The sequence below is a fragment of the Loxodonta africana genome, chromosome 5 (genome assembly GCF_030014295.1).
Source record: "Loxodonta africana isolate mLoxAfr1 chromosome 5, mLoxAfr1.hap2, whole genome shotgun sequence".
Lineage (NCBI taxonomy): Eukaryota > Metazoa > Chordata > Mammalia > Proboscidea > Elephantidae > Loxodonta > Loxodonta africana.
The window spans coordinates 92,867,927-92,894,269 of NC_087346.1; the positions used below are offsets into that span (position 1 = coordinate 92,867,927).

General features: G+C 35.0%; 1 protein-coding gene across 1 annotated transcript in view; it reads left to right on the plus strand.

Annotated features, from left to right (window-relative positions):
• The window catches only part of TECRL (trans-2,3-enoyl-CoA reductase like), a 146,965-nt gene that overhangs the window by 63,068 nt on the left and 57,554 nt on the right, over positions 1-26,343 (plus strand). Inside the window, exon 3 of the mRNA XM_003415898.4 lies at positions 12,022-12,066. Within this exon, the coding sequence (XP_003415946.1) occupies positions 12,022-12,066 (45 nt within the window). The remainder of the gene's footprint in view (positions 1-12,021; positions 12,067-26,343) is intronic.

Below are 26,343 nucleotides of genomic sequence, written 5' to 3' on the forward strand. Positions count from 1 at the left end.
TTATGTTTCTAAGCATTAAAAAAGTCAGTTTCCAGTTTATAAATAGCAGGAGAATAAAATTTTCTCCTCAAGCCATGACATCTTATTCATCCTCCATTTTTTATCTGTGGCTGTAAAAGATATATTTGTGGTTAATCTATTGACAGACTGATGCTTCAACAGCCCGCCAGGAGGATTGTTTAAGCAAATTTCCTTTCATGACTTCAAACACGAGTGTCGAATAATCTGGTAACAAGAACAATTTTTCTCATAAACACATCTAATGGCAGAGTACATTTTATTTACCAGTTTATCTTTGGAGATGCATGAAATTTAGTCTGAAAGAAATGTTTTGATTATGTATGCGCATTCAAGTGTGTGTGTGTAATCCAGTAGCTAAGAGTAAAAATCTATCAATTTAACAGAAAAATTTGAGTGGTCGATGAGAACTATTTGTTTTGTTCCCGTGCGACAATTCCATTTGGACTATGAGACTATTCCTACTCAATTATATAGTTTTGCTCTACTTGCTTCTGCATCTCTAATTAGCTTATTCACGATTGGTAAACAAGAAACAGCAGTATCAGTATAACGTGGAGTTTGTAATTGTTCATGCACAATTTTCCTGAGCATGATATCATTTTGGAACACTAAGGAGCAGTAGCTGAAAACAGAGTTTATAACACAGCTAAATGCATAAAGACATAGACTAATACTATATCCCAATATGTACTTCTTAACTTGCCTCAGTTTGGCCATGTGCACTGGCTTGAGGTGTTTATTTTCTGTTTCTCCTTTACCTTTTGTCTTAGTTATCTAGTGCTACGGTAACAGAAATACTAGTAGATGACTTTATCAAAGAGAAGTTTATTCTCTCATAGTTCAGGAGGCTAGAAGTCTGAATTCAGCGTGCCAGCTCCATGGGAAGGCTTTCTCTCCGTGTCAGTTCTGGGGGAAGGTCCTTGTTATCAATTCTCCTCATTTGGGGAGCTTCTTAGTACAGGAATCCCCAGTCCAAAGGACACCCTTTTCTCCTGGCTTTTGTTTCTTGGTGGTATGAGGTCCCCCTGACTTTCTGCTCACTTCTCTCTTTTACATCTCAAAAGAGATTGATTCAATACACAACCTAATCTTGTAGATTAAGGCCTGCCTCCTTAACATAATTGCCAATAATCCCACCTCATTAGCATCATAGAGGTAAGATTTACAACGCAGAGGAAAAACACCAAAAACCAAAAAACCAAACCCACTGCCAGTAGAGTCGATTTTGACTCATAGTGACCCTGTAAGACAAGGGTAGAACTGCCCAATAGAGTTTCCAAGGGGTGCATTGTGGATTTGAACTGCCGATCTCTTGGTTAGCAGCTGTAGCACTTAACTGCTATGCCACCAGGGTTTCCATCAGATGACAAAATGGGAATCATGGACTAGCCAAGTTGACACACATTTTTTGGAGGCACAATTCAATACTTAACACCTTTGTTAATTTTGTTTGTGTCTTTATAATTTAGCAGTCTCAATCTTTCTTATACACCTTTGCATAAATTTTTTTTTTCTTTTTAAAAAGGTAAAGTCTTAAATTTTCTGTGGCATTTATTTTTTTAGGAGCATCTTTTTTAACTGTACTGGTGTTTTTACTATGATTATTATTATTTCTCTTAGTTGTATAAATATTGAATAATCTGCTCTGACTCTATATTTTCACAATTTCTGTTATTTTCAGAGTGCGATTGTTTTAGCAGAAATATTTATTTATATACAAATGACTGATATTTTTGTTCTGAAACTAAACTAAATAATACATTGTAATTGAACATTTGATACTTTTCCAATAACTTACATGAACTCATTTACTTCTCACAATAGTCCTAATAGTTGTGTTTGTTACACTTTCACTTTTTTTTCCTTTAACAAATGAGGAAAATAAGATTCAAAGAGGTAACTTGCCCAAGATAAATAACTACTTAATTGCAGATCCAAGATTCAAACTCAATCAGTAACTGAAAATTTTGCAATTAACTAGCAACAAAACACTGACCATCTATATTGGGAAAGGATTTATTAATAATAACTAATCCCACATTTTAATAAAACCATATATATGTATGTGTATCTATATACTTATATATAGGTGTATGTATTTATATATATAAACATTTATATATTGATGTTGTTGTTAAGTACTGCCGTGTTGGCTTTGACTCACAGTGACCCTATGAACAACAGAACAAAAAGCTGCCCTGTCCTGCAGAATCCTCACGATCCTTATTATGCTTGAATCCATTGTTGCAGCCACTGTGTCAATCCATCTCATTGAGGGTCTTCCTCTTCTTTTTTTTTTTTGCTGACCTTCTACTTTACCAAGCACGACACTATCAGGAGGTATCAGTCCCTGGAGAAGGACATCATAAATAAAAAATATATATATATATACTGATATAATCTGCCAGGCGCTCCTTGGAAACTCTATGAAGCAGTTCTACTCTGTCTTATAGGGTTGCGATGAGTCAGAATCGACATGATGGCAACGGGTTTGGCTTTGGTTATTCCTCTTCAGTAATAAAACTACGTAGTTATTCAAATCTTATAAAATCACTCAGTCTTCTATCTCTACATATTTTGTAATGATCACGACTACCTGTTCTCATAGAGGTTGCATTATAGTAAGGAGAGATGTATACTAAACTTCTCAATAGGTATAAAGATACTTTCAGAGAGGAAGATCAAAAACAATGAAATGGGCAGAAAAGTACCTGGGGAGTAAGTACTGGGATCTGCTCAATTTGATAGTACCAGGGAAATCCTTTCTGTGCAGGAGTCGTTCAGAACCTCAGATTCAGACACGGGGAATAGGATGGATGAGGTTAACCATCTACCTGGCTAAGTAGTGAGACAGAGGTTGAGTAGAGAAAAAGTAAAGAGTATTTGTCATGTTGTGACTGCAGCTATAGTTCTTAGTAATTAGCCTGGGTAAGAATGAAAATATGAGAGCAATAAGGAGCTTATGGCTTGACAAATTATTGGGTAATTTTTATAAAATCAAGAAATACTTGAGAAAAAAATGTTAACAAAGAATCTGGAAAGGTAGATGTTGGTGGATAGAAAGTAGGATGTTTGAAATTTGCATTTTGGAGGTGGTGCATTTGTTGGGGAGTATAAAACTCGGGAAAGAGGGACAGAGTAGACAGATAATCTTTGGATTCGAGTAGGTCAGAGAAATGAAGGACAGAGCATTAAAGCTGACATTAAAGTCACCAACAATAATTACTAATCAGTGAGGATGGAGAGTGTGTTATGAGCTTTAAAGTCACCAGTGATACAGGTGCAAAGACCAGTTGATCACCAAAGGCAGCAAGGAGAAATAATATTGGGTAGTAAAGTTTAGTGATGTTGATTCCAAAAGTAGAATGGAGAGCAAACATTTTGGAAGCAACATTTAATAATAATGAGGACGCCTAACACACAAGTAGGTCCACTTTGGGGGGTTTGGTGTGAAGAATAAATACCAGTTAAAGAAACTTCAGGAAGTTTTATATTAAAGCAAGATGATGGAGGCTTTTTTTTGAGTGCAGCTTGATGATGTAGAAATATTTGCTGATTGCAGATTATGAGTCCTGCAGTATAGTGGGAGAGTCTGAGAAGGCATGGAGGGGTAGCCAATCAGGTTTGATAAGTGGTTCTACAAATGACAATTGGAAATGTCTCTGTGATGACATATGCTGTGGGAGGTTGGACAGGTGATGATACCCAGTGAAAATGGAAATGTAGGCAGGATGGAATGTAGATAATGGTGGTTAATTAGGTGAATATGCTGATGATTTACGTGCAAGGTAAGAAATCCATTAGGATGAAAGTAGTTAAAAGACATAGTTCAGTTGCACTCTATATAATTTTCTTCCTGTCCCACATTATTCATGCTTTGTGTCTTGCATTTTGCTGGGATATTGGCTTGTGTCTTTACGCTTCTTCCCCTCATCACTTTTTATTTTATAATTCTGAGTATTTGTTTATGCATCTTTTAACTACTCCATTTTTAGTACTATATCCTTTTTCCCCCTGCAGAAGGCTTGCTCTGCAGTTGTTGATTATTCAGTGTTATAGCGCTCTGTCTTTCTTACTTGAGCACTTCGTTATAGCAACTTCTGGCAGATGCGTTTTCTTTTCAGGATCAGCAAAACTCTATGCATTGATTGGGCTGAGATGAGTGTTAAAACCTTTTTCAGGGGATGGAGGATGAAAGAGGAAATGTGTCTCATATTTTTTAGATACATAAACACCAGTACACATTCATGCTAAAGCATTAAACATCTTACTGACATCCTTGATTCTATTTTTTTTTTTTTTTTTTATCACTTAACTATGCAGGTGAAATTTACAAGACTGCAAAAAAATGTTTTACGGGGAATAAAATGGTTCATTTAGTTCTAGTGAAGTACTGAAATGAATGAATCTTTTCAAACAAAACACCTGACTCAACAATACTAAATCAGAAGCCATTATTTTTAAAACAAAAAGAGAAAGTTTTTGATAATATTTAATGATTATTTCATATGTAAGAGAACCAGAGAATCCATTTGCCTTCTATTTACTGTAAGCTTTTAGGTATTTATCGTTTGGAAACATAAAAATATTAACTAAAAAACAATGTACATATTGAGATAATTTAACGTAAACAGAAAGTTCTGTCATCCCATTACATTCTTTATTTAGCATACTATTCCTTTGTCAATGCTTTTTCCTCTGCTCACTATGATTCCTGTTCCTTTATTTTGTGTTGTACAAGTGAGAACTTCCTTTCGGATCAAGGCTTTTTCTTGGTAGGAAAGAGAAAGACATATAAAACCTTGAATTCCAAAACAAAGAACATAAATGAAAGTTATTAAGAAAAAGTTTAATTTGATAAAACAGTTAAATTAAACTAATGAACGGTACATGAAATTTTAAACTAAACCCTTTTACTAAAATCTGAGATTAATTAATATCAAAGCATTTAGATTGCTTTCTTCATATATGATGTCCTTGATATCATACCACAACTTGTCTGGCCTTTGGTCATTAGTGGTCAACGCACCAAATCTATTCTTGAGATGATCTCCAAATTCAAGTGGGATATACTCGGGGATACTCAAGGTCATGCTTTGGCTTTCATGGACATGTTTTAATTTTCCTCAGTTTCAACTTGAACTTGCATGTGAGCAAATTGATGGTCTGTCCTGCGGCTGGCCTCTGGTCTTGTTCTTACTGATATTGAGCTTCTCCATAGTTTCTTTCCACAGATGTAGACTATTGCATTCCTATATATTCCATCTGGTGAGGTCTGTGTGTATATTCATTGTTTATGTTGTTGAAAAATGATATTTCCAATGAATAAGTAATTGATCTTGCAAGGTTTTATCATACAATATTCAGAGCTGTTTCTATCACCAAGGCCATATTTTCCAAATACCAATTCTTCTTTGTTTTCAATATTTGCACTCCAATCACCAGTGATTATCAATCCATCTTGATTGCATGTTTAATCAATTTCAGATTGCTGAAGCTTGTGAATATCTTTAATTTCTTTATCTTTGTCATTAGTAGTTATTGCATAAATTTGAATAATAGTCATATTATGTGGTCTTCCTGGTAGATGCATGGATATTATCCTATTACTGACAGCTTTGTATTTCAAGACGGATTTTGAAATGTTCTTTTGGACAATGGCTGTGATGCCATTTTCCTTCAATTTATCTTTCCTGGCATAGTAGACCCTATGACTGCCTGATTCAAAATAGCCAATACCAGTCTTTTTCAGCTCATTAATGCCTCAGATAACTATCTTCAAGTGTTCATTTAATTTTTGTCTACTTCCATTTTTCCTTGTTCATACTTTGTACATTCCACATTCCAATTATTAATAGATATTTGCAGCTGTTTCTTCTCATTTTGAGTCTTGCCATATCAGCCAATGAAGGCCCTGAAAGCTTGACTCCATCCAAGTCATTAAAGTCTACTCTGAAAGCTTGACTCCATCCAAGTCATTAAAGTTTACTCTACTTTGAGGAGGCATCCTTACCCAGTCATGTTTTGAGTGCCTTCCAGTGTGAGGGGTTCATCTTCTACACCACGTCGTACAATATTCTGCTGTTTTCTAAAGAGTTTTCACTGGCCATTTTTTTTCCAAAATAGAATGCCAAGTCCTTCTTTCCCCCAGCCCATCTTAGTCTGGATGCTCTGTTTAAACCTGTTCCCTTGGGTGACTACCACTTGTCTGTCAGTCTGTAGTACTGTAGTGGCTAGCATGTTGCTGTGATGTTGGCAGCTGTGCCACTGGTATTTCAAATAAATTACTATTATTATTATTTTATAATCTCAAATTTCATAGATATTTTGTTATTTGACACAGAATTATCCATAGTCATGTTTTTTGCTCAATGTTACTTAGTTTATCTCATTTCTTCCTCCTGGAATCAACTTTTTTTTTTTCTTAAAGTTGACCCTAGAAGTGTTCATCTAATAATAGACCTATTGCCGTTGAGTTGATTTCAATTCATAGCGACCCTATAGGACAGATTAGAACTTCCTCATAGGGTTTCCAAGGAGCAGCTGGTAGATTTGAGCTGCTGACCTTCTGATTAGCAGCCAAGCTCTTAACTACTGCACTACCAGGGCTCCAACTCATCTAATAATAGTCTATTAATTGTAATATTTGTCTTTCTAACTAATGTCTTAATTTTACACTTTCTTTAGAAAGAACCATATTTGGAAGCTGTTTGGTCAATATCTTTTATTTTTTCCATTTAGAAATCTGCTATTAATCTTATTGACATTCTTGATGGTGTTATATATTTATTTTTTAATCTGTTTTTGGTGGTTTTCTTGTGTTCATCAATAATATTGCTCAACATGATTTTCATTGTATATTTCATTTTGGCATTTATAGCATTTCTCTAACCTATATTACTTTATCTTCTGCCAGTTTTGTAATACTCACAGCCATCAACTCTTCTGACACAGCTTTTATACTTTGCTTTCACTCTTTTGTTTTAGGCCTTCCGTTTCATCCTCATTAGGCTGTTTTGTTGCATATTACTTACACCTCTTATACTCTTTTCTGTTCCATGTTGTGGTCTCTCTTTGCTTTAGTCTGAAAATTTTCTTCTAATTTCCAGTTCACTAATTTTCTATTCAGCTTAAAATTATCTTCTCTTAAACCTAGTCATGAAGTTCTTAATTTCATTTATTATATTTTACAGTTTCAGAATATGTGTTTGGTTCTTTCTATAGTTTCTAGATTTTTAACCAAAAGTCTCAATCTTATATTTTTTGGGTACATTAATCATAGTTATCTTTAAGTCTGCTTAAAACCACTACTAGATTCTCTGTGCATATTTAAAATTTCTGATGGATTTTCCCTTTGTTTTTGGTCATGTCTTATTTTATACCTGGTTATCTTTATTGAGGCCTGTATTTTGATTATGAGCATGTTAGAGGTAATTGCAGACTCTGGATGAAGTTATTATTATCTATATGTGGTTGCTATGACTATGAATGGACTCAATTTTGTTACTGTTATAGAGGATTTACTCTTCTTACAGAATACAGTTGGACAGAACATTCAAGATTACAAATGATTTTAACATAAACAGGGATTGAGATGACTCAATATTTGGCTTCATTCCCTCTAAGGATTTGTCTATTTCGGATTCACCTTATTTTAGATTCCAGTTGAAATATTGAGATTTTACCAGGGCTTCTCATTTTTGTTGGGCATAAAAGTTTTGACTTTTTTCCCTTCAGCCTGCAAATCTGTGTAAATCCTCACTCTGATTCTTAACTGCTCAGTTTCCTATTCCAATCTATGCAGATAAAAAAAAAAAAAATGCAGATGCCCATCGGAAAATAAGGCTCCTATTGCAGACTCGAAGGCACTGGTTTATTTTTTATTGCAGAACTCACCTTCCTAGGCTTCCCTTCTCCTGATGATGGTTTGGTAATTCTTCATTGTTGTAATCATTATGTGAAGACTTGTATAAAATATTTTGTCATGATTTTCTAGGTATTTTTAGGAAGAAAGATGAGTTGGAATGCATAGTCTGCCATTGCATTAAATAGGATTCTTTGCTTCTGAATGACTAAAATTTGTTACACCATTGAGTTATAACCTCCATTTCTTTTCATCTGCCTTTCATAATTTTTCTCTCTTTATCTTTTTGTTTTACTTTCTGAGCAATTTCTCTGGTCCACTTTTCTGTTCACTAATTTTCTCTTTAGCCTGATCCATTCTGTCATACAATCATTCCATTACATTTTTTTTAACAAAGTCTAATTTTTTTATTGTTATGAATTTCATTTGGTCATTTGTCAAACAAGTTTGTGAATGTTTATATAGTGTCACATTCTTTTCTTGTATTTTGGATTCTATATTTTATATCATCAATTATTTTTTAATGCACTTTGGTGATGAGTTTTGTAAAAATCTTCATATATACAGTGATGTCTGGAATTAATATTGTTATTTATGATTTCACTTGGCTTTTCCCCAGGGTGGATTGACTCCCTGTATGTTTTGTAAAATTCATATTGTAAGTTTATCTCTTTCAGTGGGCACATAATAGGTATTAAAATATATTATGTAACCATGAAATGTATTTCCATTCCTATGGAAACAAAAAGACATAAATTATTATGCATTTGGTAAACATGCAACTACTTTCCATGTCGAGAGGCTCCAGAGATGATATAAATCATTTAATAGCTGTATGTTTTATTTTCGACTCTTTGAATTTGCTACTGACATTTCAAGGTTTCAAAGACATTAATGTATGTAACAGATAAAAGATGAAATGAAACAAGAATTTAAAATTCTTATTTAAGTCTTAGAGCAATCAAAGAAGTCAGGAGTAAGAGTGGCAACAGGTGTTGTCCTTCCTTTTTCTGCTTTCTTTCCTTCCTTTTATTCCTCTTCTCCTTGCTACTTACAGATTAAAAATAATGTTAGTAAAAACACAATTTGGTACATTAGAAATGTTACTAAATTGAAAAGAGTGCCTTGAATGCTAGATGAGATTTAATCATTGAATTTTTTTATTGAAATCAGCAAATAATTTTTTCACACTTGGTCTTATTTTTCTCATTGTTAAAATTATTGTTAATAATACATGTTTCAAAGACTTTTACAGCTTGAACAGTCTATGCTGAAAAAGTAATTTGGTATATGTTTTAGTATGCTAGTCATTTTTGTTAGTTTAGTCTACATCAATCAAGTATTATAAGTAAATATTATTAAGATTACTATCACAAAACATTGAAAATTTCAAGGTATCTTTTTTTTTTTTTTAAATAATGGTATGGAATGAGATGCTTTTTGGAGAAGTGAGAACTATCTTAAGAAGTTTTTAATTCCACCTTTCTACCAAATAAGAGACTATAAGGTACACTATCCTTTCACTGTGACCATCACCCATACATTTTTTTTTATTGTGCTTTGAGTGAAAGTTTACAAATCAAGTCAGTCTCTCATACAAAACCTTATATACACCTTGCTATATATTCCTATTTGCACTCCCCCTAATGAGACAGCACTTTCCTTCTCTCCACCCTGTGTTTCTGTGTCCATTCAGCCAGCTTCTGCCCCCTCGGCCTTCACATCTCCCCTCCAGACAGGAGCTGCCCACAAAGTCCCATGTGTCTACTTGACCCAAGAAGCCCACTCCTCACCAGTATCATTTTCTGTCTTATAGTCTAGTCCAATCCCTGTCTGAAGAGTTGGCTTCAGGAATGGTTCCTGTATTGGGCTAACAGAAGGTCTGGAGACCATGACCTCAAGAGTCCCTCTAGTCTCAGTCAGACCATTAAGTCTGTTCTTTTTACTAGAATTTGAGGTCTGCATCCCACTGCTCTTCTGCTCCTTCAGGGATTCTCTGTTGTGCTCCCTGTCATGGCAGTCATCGGTTCTAGCTGGGTACTATCTAGTTCTTCTGGTATCAGGCTGCCGTCACCCATATTTATGACAGGGAACCAATTGTTAACTAATTTTAAACTTAAGAGAATTCTTAACTTGCACATAAAACTTTTTTCTTCCAATTGACGCCACTGCTGTCCTTTTGAGCAATCGTTGTCTTTACTCTACTTAACAATTTTTCAAATATTTAAAAATGACTTCAAATTTTCCGATATCTTTTCTTCTTTAGATGAAATATATACAATACTTCAGAATCATCTTATAAAAACAAAGTTTCAAGTCCAATCATGATTCTAGACCTTGTCAAATGATAGTTTCTTACCCATTATATGTTTTCTTTAAAATATTAAGTCTTGGAATATATGCTAAACTCAGTTATGGCTTAATTTAAGTTGCTGTTGTTAGGTGCCACAGGGTTGGTTTAAGTACAGGGAGACTATCCTCATTTTTTTCTGGAAAATTCATTACTTTTATTTACTTTGTACTTTTAACTCCTTTAATTCAGGGCATTCTTAATTCAGGGCATTCTTAGGAGTTTCTTGATGGTCTCCGATTCTTCCTTGCTCAAATATTCAAGACAATTTCCCCTCTAACTAGAGCTTAAGAGAGCAGAATCATTGTTTATTTTTGCCTTCACAGAGCATAGTATGTGTCAGGCACATACTATGGAAGTCACTCTGATATATTAAACACAATGCCATGACATTTAATTTCATTCTATTCCATTCCACTCCAACACATCCCATTCCATTTGATTCCATTCCTACTAGCATGTTCCATTTATCCCATTGTATTTCTTTCTTGCTTTTTATTTAAAGCTGAGAAAGACACACTAAATGCATGTTGCTAATGGGTCATAAACACCAGTTTGGAAAAACAATGATTTATTAAATATGTTTTAATTACAGAAGGGCATTACTTATCTGAATTGTTATCACATAGTGATATGAACATTTCAATTATCAAGGAAAGAACTCTAAGGCATGTATAGAATATGATAGGAGTTACACATATCAAGTTCAATATCTTAGATAACATAAGGTATTGACAGATGCGGTGGCAACTGTCACATGGTTATAGTTGAGCCGTAAGACATTTACCCAACTTCAATGCACTCAGGATTGCAAATAATTTTATAAATTACTCATATATGCTAAGTATCCCTTTGGGATATATGTCTTTTATGATTTAAAAATTGTCTTGGTTCTAGCCTTCTTCCAGGCTTACCCTTATAAGCACATAGCATTTCAGCAAATCCTTATTTTGCTGTTTGAAAAGATGACTGAAACTAATGCAAAGGATTGTATATACAATTGTAAACTTTCTTTCAATGGGATATATTGTTAAAAAGCTATAAATGCTAAGTAGACACAGTTTGTCCACGTTGAGAGAGTTGAAGGGCCAGATTTTTCTTGCTGGAGTTTCTATAGAAACATTAAAAGTACGCATAAGATTTATTTTAAGTGGAAACAATAACATTTTGGGACATGTCAATCAACTTTTCATTATGGCAGTGTATAACAAATATTTTTGTTTTTCCTATAGGCATAACATTTTTTAGTATTGTATTTATTCCTGAAGGTTTTATAAGGAAAACATCATAACATCAATATTTCTGCTATCATTAATATACTCAGTATATTAGAAGTCCATATTGCATATTACCAATGGTATGGTATGTCACTTTCAGGTGCCAATATGAAAAAAAAAAAATTAAATAAGATCAAAGATCTTTGCTTGCAGATGAATATTTATAAGCTTTTTTATTGAAGAATACATTATATAAAATAAGAAGCACAAATCATAGGTCACACAGCTTGAACCATGATCACACTGAACACACCTGTGTAACCAGTACACAGATCAAGAAGCAGGAAACTACCAGCATCCCTGAAGCTCCACTCTTGTCTTCTTCCAACTAATATCCACCCCTCCCTTAGAACTCCCTGCCAAAGATAACCTTTATATCCTCTTCTAAACTAGGTAGCCATTTTATTCACTTCCTAAGATCTAATTTGTCTTCCAATGGAAATTACTAAATGCATAAAATATGTATTCAATTGTGTTGAAAATTAAATGCAGTTATTTTTCTTGAATAGGTCCACAGTGGTACCCTTCCCGGATTGGTCTGCAACTAGAATGTGGTAAGGAATAACTTACAATGATTTATTAATTAAATTTTGAATCCATTTTCTATCAACAATATTTAACATTTATTTCAACTCATCTCAGTCCATTGCCGTCGGGTTGGTACTGACTCATAGCGACCCTGTAGGACAGAGTAGGACCGCCCCATAGAGTTTCCAAGGAGAGCCTGGTGTATTTGAATTGCTGACCTTTCAGTTAGCAGCTGTAGCACTTAAGCACTAAACCACCACCAGAATTTCCAGCTCTTACTAAATGCTAAGTAGGAGCCCTGGAAGAGTGACTAAGCAATTAGCTGCTAACAGAAGTTTCAGTAGATCAAACCCATCACCTACTCCACAGGAGAAAGGTGTGGTAGTCTCTGTAAATATTACAGCCTAGGACACCTATGGGGCATTTCTACTCTGTCCTGTAGTAAACCCACAAGATGCATGTCTGTTAAGATAATTCAATCCCTAAGTTTTTCATACACTATCAAACTATGTTTGTTTGTTTTTCTTGGTGTTTCTGCTGATATCCAAGCTGTCCTCTCTCAGCTACTATGTGCACGTGAAAACAAATGATGATTTTTGTGAATCTCTCAAAGATGGAGTGCCTGCTTCTTTGCTATCTTAACCATTCCATCTTTCTGTGAGATCTGTATGTTGGAAACCTAGGGTTTCAGGGCATTCTTAGGAGTTTCTTGATGGTCTCAAATTCTTCCTTGCTCAAATATTCTAGACAAATTCCCATCTAACTAGAGCTTAAGAGAGCAGAATCATTGTTTATTTTTGCCTTCACAGGGCATAGTATGTGTAGGCACCACAAATGCCTTTTCATGGTCAAATAATACGAACTGGAATTGTGGTACTATTTTCTAAACTTGACTCTTATACAAAGTGGACTCACTGAGAATGCCACACATATCAATGTTAAATGTAATTTCAATTTGAAGGACACTATAAAGACTAAAAAAAAAAAAAAAAAAAAAAGACTGGGGAATTTCTATTAATTCAACCTGTCAGGTGAATGTGACTTTTTACTTTCCCCTCACCTTTATTAGCTTGGTTGAATGTAACAAGGTGTTGTCTGAGTGAGGGATAGGTGTCTAAGCAGAGTGGAACATGACAATGCGTTTGAAAAAAAGGAGCCAATTAATTTGGTGAGAGCAGCAGGGTATGATGCAAACAAAAGCTTATTTGAGTCACTCAGCTCTGAATTTTAACTGTCTCTTCTACTCACATATCTATAGTGTCTCCTTATGTATAGCAAAGCTAGTGAGGTAGGTAACAGTAACACACTTTGTGTGTGTGTGTGAGTGTTATCTCACATTATGTTTCTAAAACAGTGTAATGATTGACATATGGTAGATACTCCATATAGTTATAACTATTATTATACCAAAGCAAGTTCTTTATATTTGCATATTTTTCTTCCAGAATGTATTTTCCAGAATGAATGTACCACAGAAAATGCACCTGTGTGAATTAAGCATACTTTTGAGTTTCCTCACACAAAAGAAGTCCCAAAAATATAAATAATATAGCAAGTATTCATTTTTATGTATTAAAATAACAAATATTTGTTTAGCTCATGAGTCTATGCTCAGTAGTTCTGTTGAGCTGGACTTGGTTAGGGTCATTCACACAGCAGCAGTCTGTTGACAGATTTTTGGGGATTATCAGGTCTGAGATAGCCACACAGCAGCAATTCCCTTCTACTTTTTAAAGTCTTACACCCTTCATCACGCTAGTCTGGGCTCATTCACATGGAGAAGCAAGGGTACAAACAAATGAGAATACTCAAGAGCACTTATGACCTAGGCTGGATACTGGCAAGTATCCCTTCACCCACATTCTGTTGATGTTGTTGTTAAGTGCTGGCTCATAGCGATGCAATGTGCCACAGAATGAAACACTGCCAGGTCTCGCGCCATCCTTACAATAATTGTTATGCTTGAGCTCATTGTTGCAGCCACTGTGCCAATCCACCTCACTGAGGGTCTTCCTCTTTTCACTGACCCTGTACTTTGCCAAACATGATGTCATTCTCCAGGGACTGATCCCTCCTGACAACATGTCCAAAGTATGTAAGACCAGTCTCTCCATATTTGCTTCTAAGAACCATTCTGGTTGTACTTCCTCCAAGACAGATTTGTTTGTTCTTTTGAAAGTCCATGGTATATTCAATATTCTTTGCCAACATCACAATTCAAAGGTGTCAATTCTTCTTTGGTCTTCCTTATTCATTGTCCAGCTTTCACAGACATATGATGCAATTGAAAATACCATGGCTTGGGTCAGGCACACCTTAGTCTTCAAGGTGACGTTTTTGCTTTTCAACACATTCTGTTAGCCAAAGCAAATCACTAGCGCAGAATAAAGGTGTGGGTAAATAGATGAAAACTCTTAATGAGAGGACTAAAAAGTCATATTATTAAGGGTGTGAATCTGGGAAAACATCTATAATATAAGCTGTACAGTAATTCATCTATAATATAAGCTAGTAAAATAATTTTTTTTCTCTCTTCTTACTCTGATTAGTATACCTTTAACATGCTATATAAAGGCAGTTTTGAATCTCTAAATATTGAAATCATTGAAGTTCCATGCTGGAAAGTTGAAGCATGGGTAGAGCAATCCTTCTTCTCTTCCCGCCACTGGCTCCAACTCACACAACAAAGATCCATGCACACCATTTATACAATGTCCCTTTGCAAATATCTAGGTTTATAACTGTGAACCTAAACCTAGGTTTGGCTCTTGAGTCTATCCTTGGGAGCAAATGTTAAGAGAAGAGATTATGCTTAGGTTAATTTTTGCAAAAAATTCTGGAAGTTTAGATGGCTGAAGCATGATCTAACAGGAATGGCATAGATTTCAGTTAGCATGTTCCCTTGACTACCCACACTCATCTCTCTTTGGAAAGGGTCACAACCAAGGACAGGACACTGTTGCCTAAGTCTAAGGGTAATGTGATAAATGATGCCTGTGCCTTTTCAGATTTTTTTTTCTAAATGGCATATTGATGAGACAACATTTTTCAATGTAATGATGATGTTCTCCTCTTTGAAGTGATACTACAAAAGTAGAAATTAACCCCCTCAAACCAAAATCTAAACCTACCACCATCAAGCCAATTCCAACTTATAGCAACTTCTCAGAGACTATTAATAGCAATTCTGATCTGCGTGTTGTAAAACATATTTTTGGGACACTTTCATGTAGTACAAAGACATCAGAATTTTTTGTCTTTATTATAATTTTCTTGTTTTTATATATGATTACCACAATGGCACTTTTCACCATTTGAATATAGTTTTCTTGATTCATATGGTATTCATTCCCTTTTGCTGTGTAACAGATTATCACAAATTCAGCATCTTAAAACAAATAACTTATAAGCTTACAGCTATGATGGAGCTAGAATATCTAGTGAGGGTATCGCAAGGCTGGAATCAAAGTGTTGGTTGGCTGGGCTGAGTTTTTATCTGGAGGCTTTTGAGGAAAACCTACTTGAAAACTCATTCTTGCTTTTGGCAGAATTTAGTTTTTTGTGCTTTTGTATTACTGAGGTATCTTTTTCCTTGTTGGCTGTCAGCCAGGGACAACTTTTATTTCCTAGAGGACAACTACATTCATTTACATGTGGCCCTTTCCAGCCTCAAGTCAGTATTGGCACAGTAAATCCTTCTAGTGCTTTGAATCTCTGACTACATTTGTCCATGACTTCTAGATTCAGATTCAAGGGCTCAAGTGATTAGGTCAAGCCCAACAGGGTAATCTTCTTTCTTAAATCCATATAACACAATCTAATAATGAGGCTGAGATCCTATCATATTCACAGTTCCATGAATTATATAAAGTATAAACATAAGACATAAGGAATATTAGGAAACCTTTTAGAATTCATCATACAAAACACATCATCTTTGCTGAACTCAGGGCTATATTAACATTACCATAATAATACCAAGTTATCTTTATATGAAAAAATACATATATGTGTGCCACAAGTGTGAATCCATTTAGCATAGATGTTGCAATGTAACTGTGAAATGGTTTTTATTTAAAAAAAAAAAAGCAGAGAATGAAATACATTATCACGACCCCCTAAATTCTCTATTAAAAATGGATTTACTGAGTTTCTGGTCCAACACGTAAAGAGTGTAGAAGTTTTCATTCCTGTCTACAACAGTTAAAAAAAACAACAAAAACTGAACATACTGAAAATCAATGTCTTTCTCTTAGATCCATTAAAGAATTGACAACACAGTGTAAAATGCTGCCACCACAACTTGACAGATAGACAGGAAAACACTGAGAATCAGAGTGTATCTGGTGTAGAAAGAAGTCCAGAAGCAGAAAGTCATAGCAGGGGACAGTACTGGTAGAAACACTAAAAACTGTCATTGACAAATTGTGGGAGGCTCTGTATGGACTAGCATGAAAGTCAAAAGTTCAAGGAAGCCTAGGCTTATGGGGTCCCCACAGTTCTGTGAGTTTTAATTCTAGGAGCTCCAACAGGTTTCCACTGTAAATATTAGAAGAAATTTCTCATGCTTCCAGCAGGAAGGGGAAAATAAAAATTATTAAAGATGTATAAAGCTCTCTGTTCTGCCTAACAAGGCCTACCCTCAAGGGAAATTATTTTACCAGACCCTAGCTGACTTCGATTTTATCAAAGTCTAACTGATGTGGGATAAGGGAAACAACCCAACTCTAAATTCTTTTAGCCTTTAAAGTGAAGGAAGAAAAATAATGAATTCCAGCCTCCTCTAGTCTTCCTGCCTCATAAAAGGATTAATAAAATAAAAATATGAGGATTAATTGTGAAGTTCCCAGCTTAGTGACATGGGATCAATAAAAGACTGAGATCTTATTAAAGAACAACAGAATGTTTTCCCCCAGCCCCTTATACCTCATATCACATCAATAAAGCTATTGTATAGAATATTAGAGCTAAAACAATTGCCAGCTCAGATCCTGGTTAAGAAGGAATCTCTAGGAAAATCCAAAGAGAAGAGAGACAAAAAAAAAAAAAAGACATCAGAAAAAATGTTAGCCTCTGACACTAGAGTTACTGCAAGCAGTAAACACAGCCTAACTCCAAGTCAGAAAAATGTAATACCTCACACTAAGGAACTATGGGCCCAGGTTTCTTTTACTCAATACATCATGGCCAGCTTTCAACAAGAACAAGAAAAAATTACAGGAAATGCTAAAAGGCAAAAAAGACAAAAGTAAAAACAAAACAAAGCTGTCTGAGTACTGCATCGGAACCAGATTCAGTTATGACACAGAGTTTGGAAACATCAAGCTGGGAATTTAAATTAACAGTAATTGATAGGTCTCACAGTGGTGCAAAAGTTTGAGCTTGACAACTAACAGAAAGGTTGGCAAATCCACCCAATGGTGTTGAAGAAGAAAGTCCTGGCAATTTGATTCCATAAAGATTATTGTTAGGTGCTGTACAGTTCGTTTTTTTTACTCATAGTAACCTCATGTGACGCAGTAGAACTGCCACATAGAGTTTTCTAGGCTGTAATCTTAATGAAAGCAGATCACCAAGCTTTTCTCCCACTGAACCTCTGGGTGAGTTGGATCCATGAATCTTTCAGTTAGGCGAGTGATAACCACCAGAAGATCCTATGGAGCTCAGTTATATTCTGTAAAACGTGGGGTTGCCATGAGTTGGAATCAATCAGAAGGCCATGGGTTTTTTTTTTCTTTTTTCTTTTTTGAGTGATATGCTAAGGGATTTAATGGAAAAAGGGGACAACATGCAAGAAAAAAAAATGCAAGAGTAGATGGATAATAAAGCAAAGGGATTAAAACTTTTACAAATACTCAAAAGGAAATGTGAGAAACCAGACACTGTAACAAAAATGGAGAGTGTATCTGATGGGCTGACTAGCATAGTGGATACAGCTGAGAAAAGAACCAGTGAACCTGAAGATATACTAAAAAAAAATTCCCAAACTGCAAAGAGAAAATAAATAAATAAATACAAAGTCCAAAAAGATAGAAGAGAATACCCAAGTATGGTAGGAAAATTATAAAAGGTATAATATACAGGTAATGTGGACACCAGAATTAGGAGATAAATAAATAAAGGAAGGGAGGAAGGAAAAGAATATTTGAAGTAATAATGGCTGAGAATTTCCTAAAATTGCTGATGACATGAAACAACAGATTAAGAAATCTCAGAGAACATCAATCAGGATAAATGTCAAAACATATATATGTAGTAAGAAGTCAAAAGACTCTGGTGGTGCAATTGTTAAGTGCTCCACTACTATTCTAAAGGTCAGGGGTTCAAACCCACCAGCCACTATGTGAGAGAAAGATGTGACAGATTACAGCCTTGGAAACCCTGTGGAGTAGATCTACTCTGTCCCATAGGGTCATTATGAGTCAGAATTTGACTCAATGGCAATGCGTTGGTGGGATAGGCAGAAATTAAAGACAAAGGAAAAAATCTTGAAAGAATCCAGTGGGGAAAAATATCTTACCTGTAATGGAACGGGAACAAGAACTACATCTTTGCTTCAGAAACAAAGCAAGTAAGAAGAAAGTAGAGTGAAATATTTAAAGTGTTCAAAGAAAGAAAGAAAAAAAAGCTACCTAGATTTCTCTACCCGGTGAAATTATTCTTCAAAAGTGAAGGAGAAATAAAGATGTTCTCATAAGAACAAGAATTGAAAGAATATGTGACCACCATGTCTGCCTTGTAAGAAATGGTAAAACAAGTTCTTCAGAGAGAAGGAAAATGATACAAGTCACAAACTCACATCTGTGTAAAGAAAAGAAGAACATTAGCAAAGGAACAAGGTAATCTTAAAATAAATCTTTTATCTTTTATTCTTAATTGATCTAATAAATAACAGTTGGATCAAAATAATGATAGAACAATGTATCAGGTGATTTTACTTATGAATAAGTGAAGTGGATGACAACAATGTAATAACGGTTGAGAGAGAGGAACTGGTCATCCTCTTTTATAATGTATCTGTTTACCAGTGAGTCAATATAAGGCTATTTGGAAATGTACTTAGATTAGTTGTAAATGTATAATGAAATCTCTAGGACTACAACAAAGGAAAAAATATTAAAGAATAATTGATATGCTAAAAGAGGAGAAAAAAATGGAACTACATAAAATGCTCAATTAGAACCAGAGTACATAGAAAACATGTGGAAGTCCAAAAGGGAACAACAACAATAAGAAGGCCAAAAAATTTAAAAAAAAAGTTAAAAATTTGGTAGATATAAATCCAACTATATCAATAATTACCTTAAGTATAATTGGTCTAAAACCACCAATTAAAATAAAGATATTTTCATAGTGTATAAAACAATAAGGCCCAACTATATGTTTTTGTTTTCTTGTGTTGTACATAAGGTTGGTATAAATCAGAACCAACTCGATGGCACCTAACAACAACAACAGCACATGTTTTCTACATAAAACCTACTTTATGTATAAAAATGCAGGTAGATGAAAAGTAAAGGGATGGAAAAGGATATATTATCCTAAAATTAATCAAAATAAACATGTGGTAGTTAATTTCAGACAAAGCAGACTTCAGAGCAAGGAAAATTATCAAGGATAAAAATGGCGGTACATAATGATAAAGGGGTCAGTTCTTCAAGGAAACATGAGAACTTTAATGTGTATGTACCTAACAACATAGCATCAAAATACATAAAGTAAAAAACTGGATAGAACTATAAGAAGAAATAAACAAACTAGTATAGTTGAAACTTTTAACATCCCCCTATTAGTAATTGAAAGGACCCCTGGTGGAGCAGTCGTTAAGTGCTCAGCCACTAATTGAAAGTTTGGCCATTTGAACCCATGAGTCACCCTACAGGAGAAATGATGTGACAGTCTGCTTCTATAAAGAATTATAGCCTTTGAAATCCTGTGCAGCAGTTCTACTCTGTCCTATAGGGTTGCTATGAGTTGGAATTGACTCCACAGCAATGCATCTGTTTTGTTTATCAGTAACTGACAGATTCAAAAGCAGAAAATCAGTGGGGATATAGTTGCACTGAATAGCATTGTCGATCAATTGGATACAATTAGCTATATAGAATAATTCATCCAACAATGGTAGAACACACATTCTTTTCAAGCTCACATCAAATGGACATCCTGGGCATTTAAAAATTAAGACAAATCATGCAAAATAAGCTCTCAGACTAAAAAGGAATGAAACTAGAGATCAATGAAGATAGCTAAAAGTCTCAAAATATTTGAAGATTAAAAGACATTTCTAACTAACACACGGGTCAAAGAAGAAGTCTCAAGAGAGATTAAAATGTATTTTGAACTAAATGATAGATGCTGATTTTTGTAGACGTACTTTATTGAGCTGAGGAAGTTCCCCCTATTCCTAGTATGCTGAGAGGTTTTTTTTTTTTTATCACAAATGGGTGTTGGATTTGTCAAACGCTTTTTCCGTGTACATTTGTATGACCACATGACTTTTATTCTTTAGCATGTTGATGTGAGGCACTATACTGATTGATTATAAAATGTTGAACCAGTCTTGACTATCTGAGATAAATTGCACTTTTTATGCTGTTTGATACTTTTATACATTTTTGAATTTGATTTGGTAGTATTTTTCTGATGATTTTTGTATTCATGTTCATGAGAGATATTGATCTGTAGATTTCCTTTCTTGTAATGTCTTTGTCTGACTTTTGTGTTAGGGTAATGCTGGCCTCATAGAATGAGTTAGAAGGTGTTCCCTCTGCTTCTATCTTCTGGAAGAGATTGCAGAGAATTGGCATTATTTCTTCATTAAACGGTTGATAGACCACTGCTGAAACCATGCTTTTGTATTTTTTTTTGGAAGGTTTTCTTTTTTTTCAATTTCTTTAATGGTGGAAACCAGATGCTTTCCTTTTAAGACTGGGAACAACAGAAGGACGTCCCATCTCACCACTCCTAATAAATATCATAACCAAAGTCCTATATAGAGCGATGCAACGAGAAAAGAAAATGTTTACACATAGGAAAGGAACAAGTAAAATTGTCTTTGTTCACAGAAGCTATGATTATATATGTAGGAAATTCCGAAGAATCAACACCAACCAAACAGAACAAACTCATGAACGTACTGAAGAAATTATAACAAGATTGCAGGATTCAGGGTTAATATATAAAAGAGGGTTGATATATAAAAATCATTTGCTTTCCTGTATATCAGCAATGAGCAATTGGAATTTGTAATTAAAAAATAACACTATTTACTTTAGCACCAAAAAAATGATAATTAGATGAAAATCTAACAAGATATGTATATGATCTTACGTAGAGGAAAACTACAAAACTCTGATGAAAGAAATAACAGAAGAGCTAAATAAGTGGAAAGATATTCCATGTTCATGTGTAGGAAGACTCATTGTTAAGGCTGACCCCAATTTGGTCTACCGATTGACCACAATCCCAATCAAAATTCCAGAAAGTTACCTGGCAGCTAATTACAACAGATTCTAAAGTTTATTCAAAGGAAAGGAAAAATACATCAAACAGCCAACACAATACAGGTAGTCCCTGAATTACGAGGTATTTGAGTCATGATGAACCACACTTATGTCTGTCTGCTTTCAGTTTTTTTTAGTGTGTTTTTTGTACACTTCATCATTGGCACATCTTCCTGGGAAGAAGTTACAAGAAATGCAGAAGATATGGGAAAAAATTGCTAAGTTACGTGAACAGGCTCCAAGGATTTGATCAGAATAACAAGATGGAAAAGATCAATGGAAAAACCATACATATGGCAAGAATCCTGAATTTAGAACATGACATCACTGATGTGGAACAGCTTATAGATCATGAAGAAGGAGACTTGACATATCAAGACTTAATGAAATTTGAAGGGGAAAGAAATCCTGAAGAAAAAAGAAATAATGAGGAAGAGGAAAAGGAGAAGTTGTCAAAAAATTTTACAGTGAAAAGATTAGCTGAAGTTTTTTTTTAAAATTATTTCAGGGGCTTCAGTTGCTTGAAAACATGGACCCAAACACTGATCCCTTTGCTGAAGTCGATAGGCAGATTTGGGAAGCAGTGAGATATTACCACAAAATATATGAAGAAAAAAGATCACACAGACAACTCTCACTAATTTTCTGACTAGAAATGCCATCCGCAGTCCCAGGGATAATCCAGATGATCCAGAAGCTTCCATAAATGGAGTTATTACTTTAACTGACAAAACTTCTTCATCATTAGAGTAAATTTTTACGTGTTGTGTGTGTTTATTAGACACATTGCGTTGCATTGGGCAAATCGGCTGCAAAAGACCTCTTTAAAGTGTTGAAAAACAAAGATGTCCTTGAAGACAAAGGTGCACCTGACCGAAGCCATGGTGTTTTCAATCACCTCATATGTATGAAAGACTGAAGAAGAATTGATGCCTTTGAATTGTGGTGTTGGTGAAGAATATTGAATACTCTATGGACTACCAAAAGAATAAATGAATCTGTCTTGGAAGAAGTGCAACCAGAATGCTCTTTAGAAGCAAGGATGGTGAGACTGCTTCTTACATACTTCAGACATGTTGTCAGGAGGAATCAGTACCTGGAGAAGGGCATCATGCTTGGTAAAGTAGAGGATCAGTGAAAAAGAGGAAGACCCTCAGGGAGATGGATTGACACAGTGGCTTCAACAATGGGCTCAAACATAGCAACAATTGTGAGGATGGTGCAGGACCAGGTAGTGTTTCGTTCTGTTGTGCTTAGGGTAACTAAGAGTCAGAACCGACTCAATGGCATGTAACAACAACAACATGTATGTGTCGAAATATATCTGTAAGTTTATATATAATGTTTCCAATCCCCAAAGGCAAATAAAGATCATATCTATAAAGATACTGATAAGAAAAGGCAATAATAATGAAAACTAAATTAAAAAAAAAAATGAGGTATTTGACTTAAGTCAGAACCAATTTACAACGGAAAGGAACCTTGTTGTAAGTCAGGGATAACCTGTACTGAAGGAGAACAAAGTCAGACTACTAACACTGCTTACTTTCTATAAAGTTATAGTGATCAAGACAGTGTGGTACTAGTCAAAGACTAGATAAATAGTTCCATGGAACAGAATAGAGAACTCCAAAATGGACCTACGCATATATAGTTAACTGATCTTTGACAAAGGAGTAAAGATGATCCAGAAGAGAAAGCACAGTCTTTTTATTTTATAGTGTTGGAGCAATTAGACATCTACATATAAAATAATGAATCTATGCACTTACCTTTTAACTTACACACACAATAAAAAAAAAATTAAAAACCTCCAAATGAATAAATGTAAAATATGAAGCTATAAAACATCTTCATTATAACATAGAGGAAAATCTGGTGACTTTGATACAGCAATAAATTTTTAGATACAACACCAAAAGCATGTCTCATGACAGAAAAAATGATAAAGTGGATTCATTAAAATAAAAATATCTCCTCTGTAAATGAAACTTATAATAAAATAAAAAGATAAGTAACAGACGGGCAGAAAACAATTTGCAAAACATATAGCTCATAATGATTTGTATCCAAAATACACAGATGCAACTGTACTATAAGAAAACACACAACTCAACTACGAAACACTTCACAAAAGAAGATATACATATGATAAATAAGCATAAAAAAGATTTTCAACCTCATAGGTCATTAGGGAATTGGAAAGTCAAACAACAATAGCACTACACACCTATTAAAAACCGAAAAAAAACTAAACTCGTTGCCGTTGAGCCAATTCTGACTCATAGCGACCATATAGGACAGAGTAGAACTGCTCCATACAGTTTCCAAAGAGTGCCTGGTAGATTTGAACTCCCGAAGTTTTGGTTAGTAGCTGTAGCACTTAACCTCTACACCACCAGGGTTTCCACATACCAAGGGATAAAATCCAAAGCAATTATGACACCAAATGCTCACATGAATGTGGAGCAACAGGAACTTTCATTCGTTACTAGTGGGAATGCAAAAGAATACAGTCACTTGGGAAAAGAGTTGGTATTATGTTACAAAGCTAACATAGTCTTACCACATAATCCAGCAATTCTGACACTGGGTATTTATCTAAAGGAGCTGAAAACTTAGTCTACACAAATATCTGCAGATAGATATTTCTAACAGCTCTATTCATTATTACTAAAGATTGGAAAAAACAAGATGTCCTTCAATAGGTGAATGTATAAGCAAACTATGCTGTTGTCGTTGTTAGGTGCCCTTGAGTTGGTTCAGACTCACAGAGACCCTATGTACAACAGAAGAAAACTCTGCCTGGTCCTGGCTTATCCTAACAATTGTTATTATGTTGGAGCCCATTGTAGCAGTCACTGTGTTAATCCATCTTGTTGAGGGTCTTCTTCTTTTTGTTGGCCTTCTACTTTATCAAGCATGATTTCCTTCTCCAGGGACTAGTCCCTCTTGATAACATGTACAAAGTACAAAGTCTTGCCATCCTCACTTCCAAGGAGTATTCTGGCTGTATTTCTTTCAAGATGGACTTGTTCATTTTTCTGGAAGTCTGTGGTGTATTCAACATTCAGAGTCTCGATTTTTCTTTGGTCTTGCTTAGCCATTTTTCAGCTTTTGCACTCTTATGAGGCGATTAATAACAGCATTACTTGGATGAGGCACACCTTAGTCCTCAAAGTGACGCCTTTGCTGTTTAACAGTTTAAAGAAGTCTTTTGCAGCAAATTTCCCAAATGCAATGTGTTGTTTGATTTCCTGACTGCTATTTCATGGGCATTGGTTGCGGATCCAAGTAAAATGAAATCCTTGACAACGTCAATCTTTTCTCCATTATTATTATTTTTTTTTTCTTTATTGGTCCAGTTGGGAGATTTTTTTGTTTTGTTTTCTTTATGTTGAGGTGTTATCCATACTGAAGCCTGTAGCCTTTGATCTTTATCAGTGCTTCACATCCTTTTTACTTTCACCAAGCAATTTTTTGTTATTTGCATGTTGCAGGTTGTTAATGAGTCTTCCACAAGTCCTGATGCCACATTCTTCTTCATGTAGTCCAACTTCTCAGATTATTGGCTCAGTGTACAGATTGAATAAGTATGGTAAAAGGATACAACCATGATGCACACCATTCTTGATTTTAAACCACAAAGTTCTAATCCACCAGGTGCTCCTTGGAAACTGTATGGGGAAGTTCTACTCTGCCCAAGGGGTTGCTATGAGTTGAAATTGACTTGATGGGTAAGGGTTTGGTTTTTGTTTTTAGTATCCCTTTGCTCTATTCAAAAGACTGTCTCTCGGTCTATGTACAGGCTCCCCATGAGCACAATTAAGTGTTCTGGAATTCACATTCTTCACAATATTATCCATAATATGTTATGATCCACACAGTTGAATGACTTTGCCTAATCAACAAATTATGGGTAAACATCTTTCTTGTATTCTGCGCTTTAGCCAAGATCCATTTTACATCAGCAATGATATCCCTAGTTCCATGTCCTCTTCTGAATCCAGCTTGAATTTATGGCAGTTGCCTGTCACCATACTGCTGCAACTTTTTTGAATGATCTTCAGCAAAATTTTATTCGTGTGCAATATTAATATTATTCTATAATTTCCTCATACTTTTGGATTACCTTCCTTTGTAATGGAGAAAAATATGGATTTCTTCCAGTGGGTTCGCCAGGTAGCTGTCTTCCAAATTTCTTGGCATAGATGTGTGAATTCCTCCAGAGCTGCACCCTTTGTTGAAACATCTCAATTGGTATTCCATCAATTACTGGAGCCTTGTTTTTCACCAGTGCAGCTTGAACTTCTTCCTTCAATTCCACCGGTTCTTGATTATATATTACTCCTGAAGTGGTTGAACATCTACCAATTCTTTTCGGTACAGCGGTTGTGTTCCTTTCATCGTCTTTTGAGGTTTCCTGCACCATTCAATATTTTCCCCGTGGAATCCTTCTAAATTGTAACTCAGGGCTTGATTTTTTCCTTCAGTTCTTTCATCTTGAGAAATACTGAGTGTGTTCATTGTTTTTGGTTTTCTATCTCCAGGCCTTTGCACATTTCATTACAATATTTTACTTTGTCTTCTTGAGCTCCCCTCTCAGATCTTCTGTTCAGCTTCTTTACTTCATAATTTCTTCTATTTGCTTTAGCTACTCTATGTTCAAGAGCAAATTTAGAGTCTCTTCTGACATTTAGTTTGGTCTTATCTTTCTTTCCTGTCTGCTTAATCACCTCATGCTTTAGCATGTATGATGTCCTTGATGTCTTCCCACAACTTATCTTGTCTTAGGTC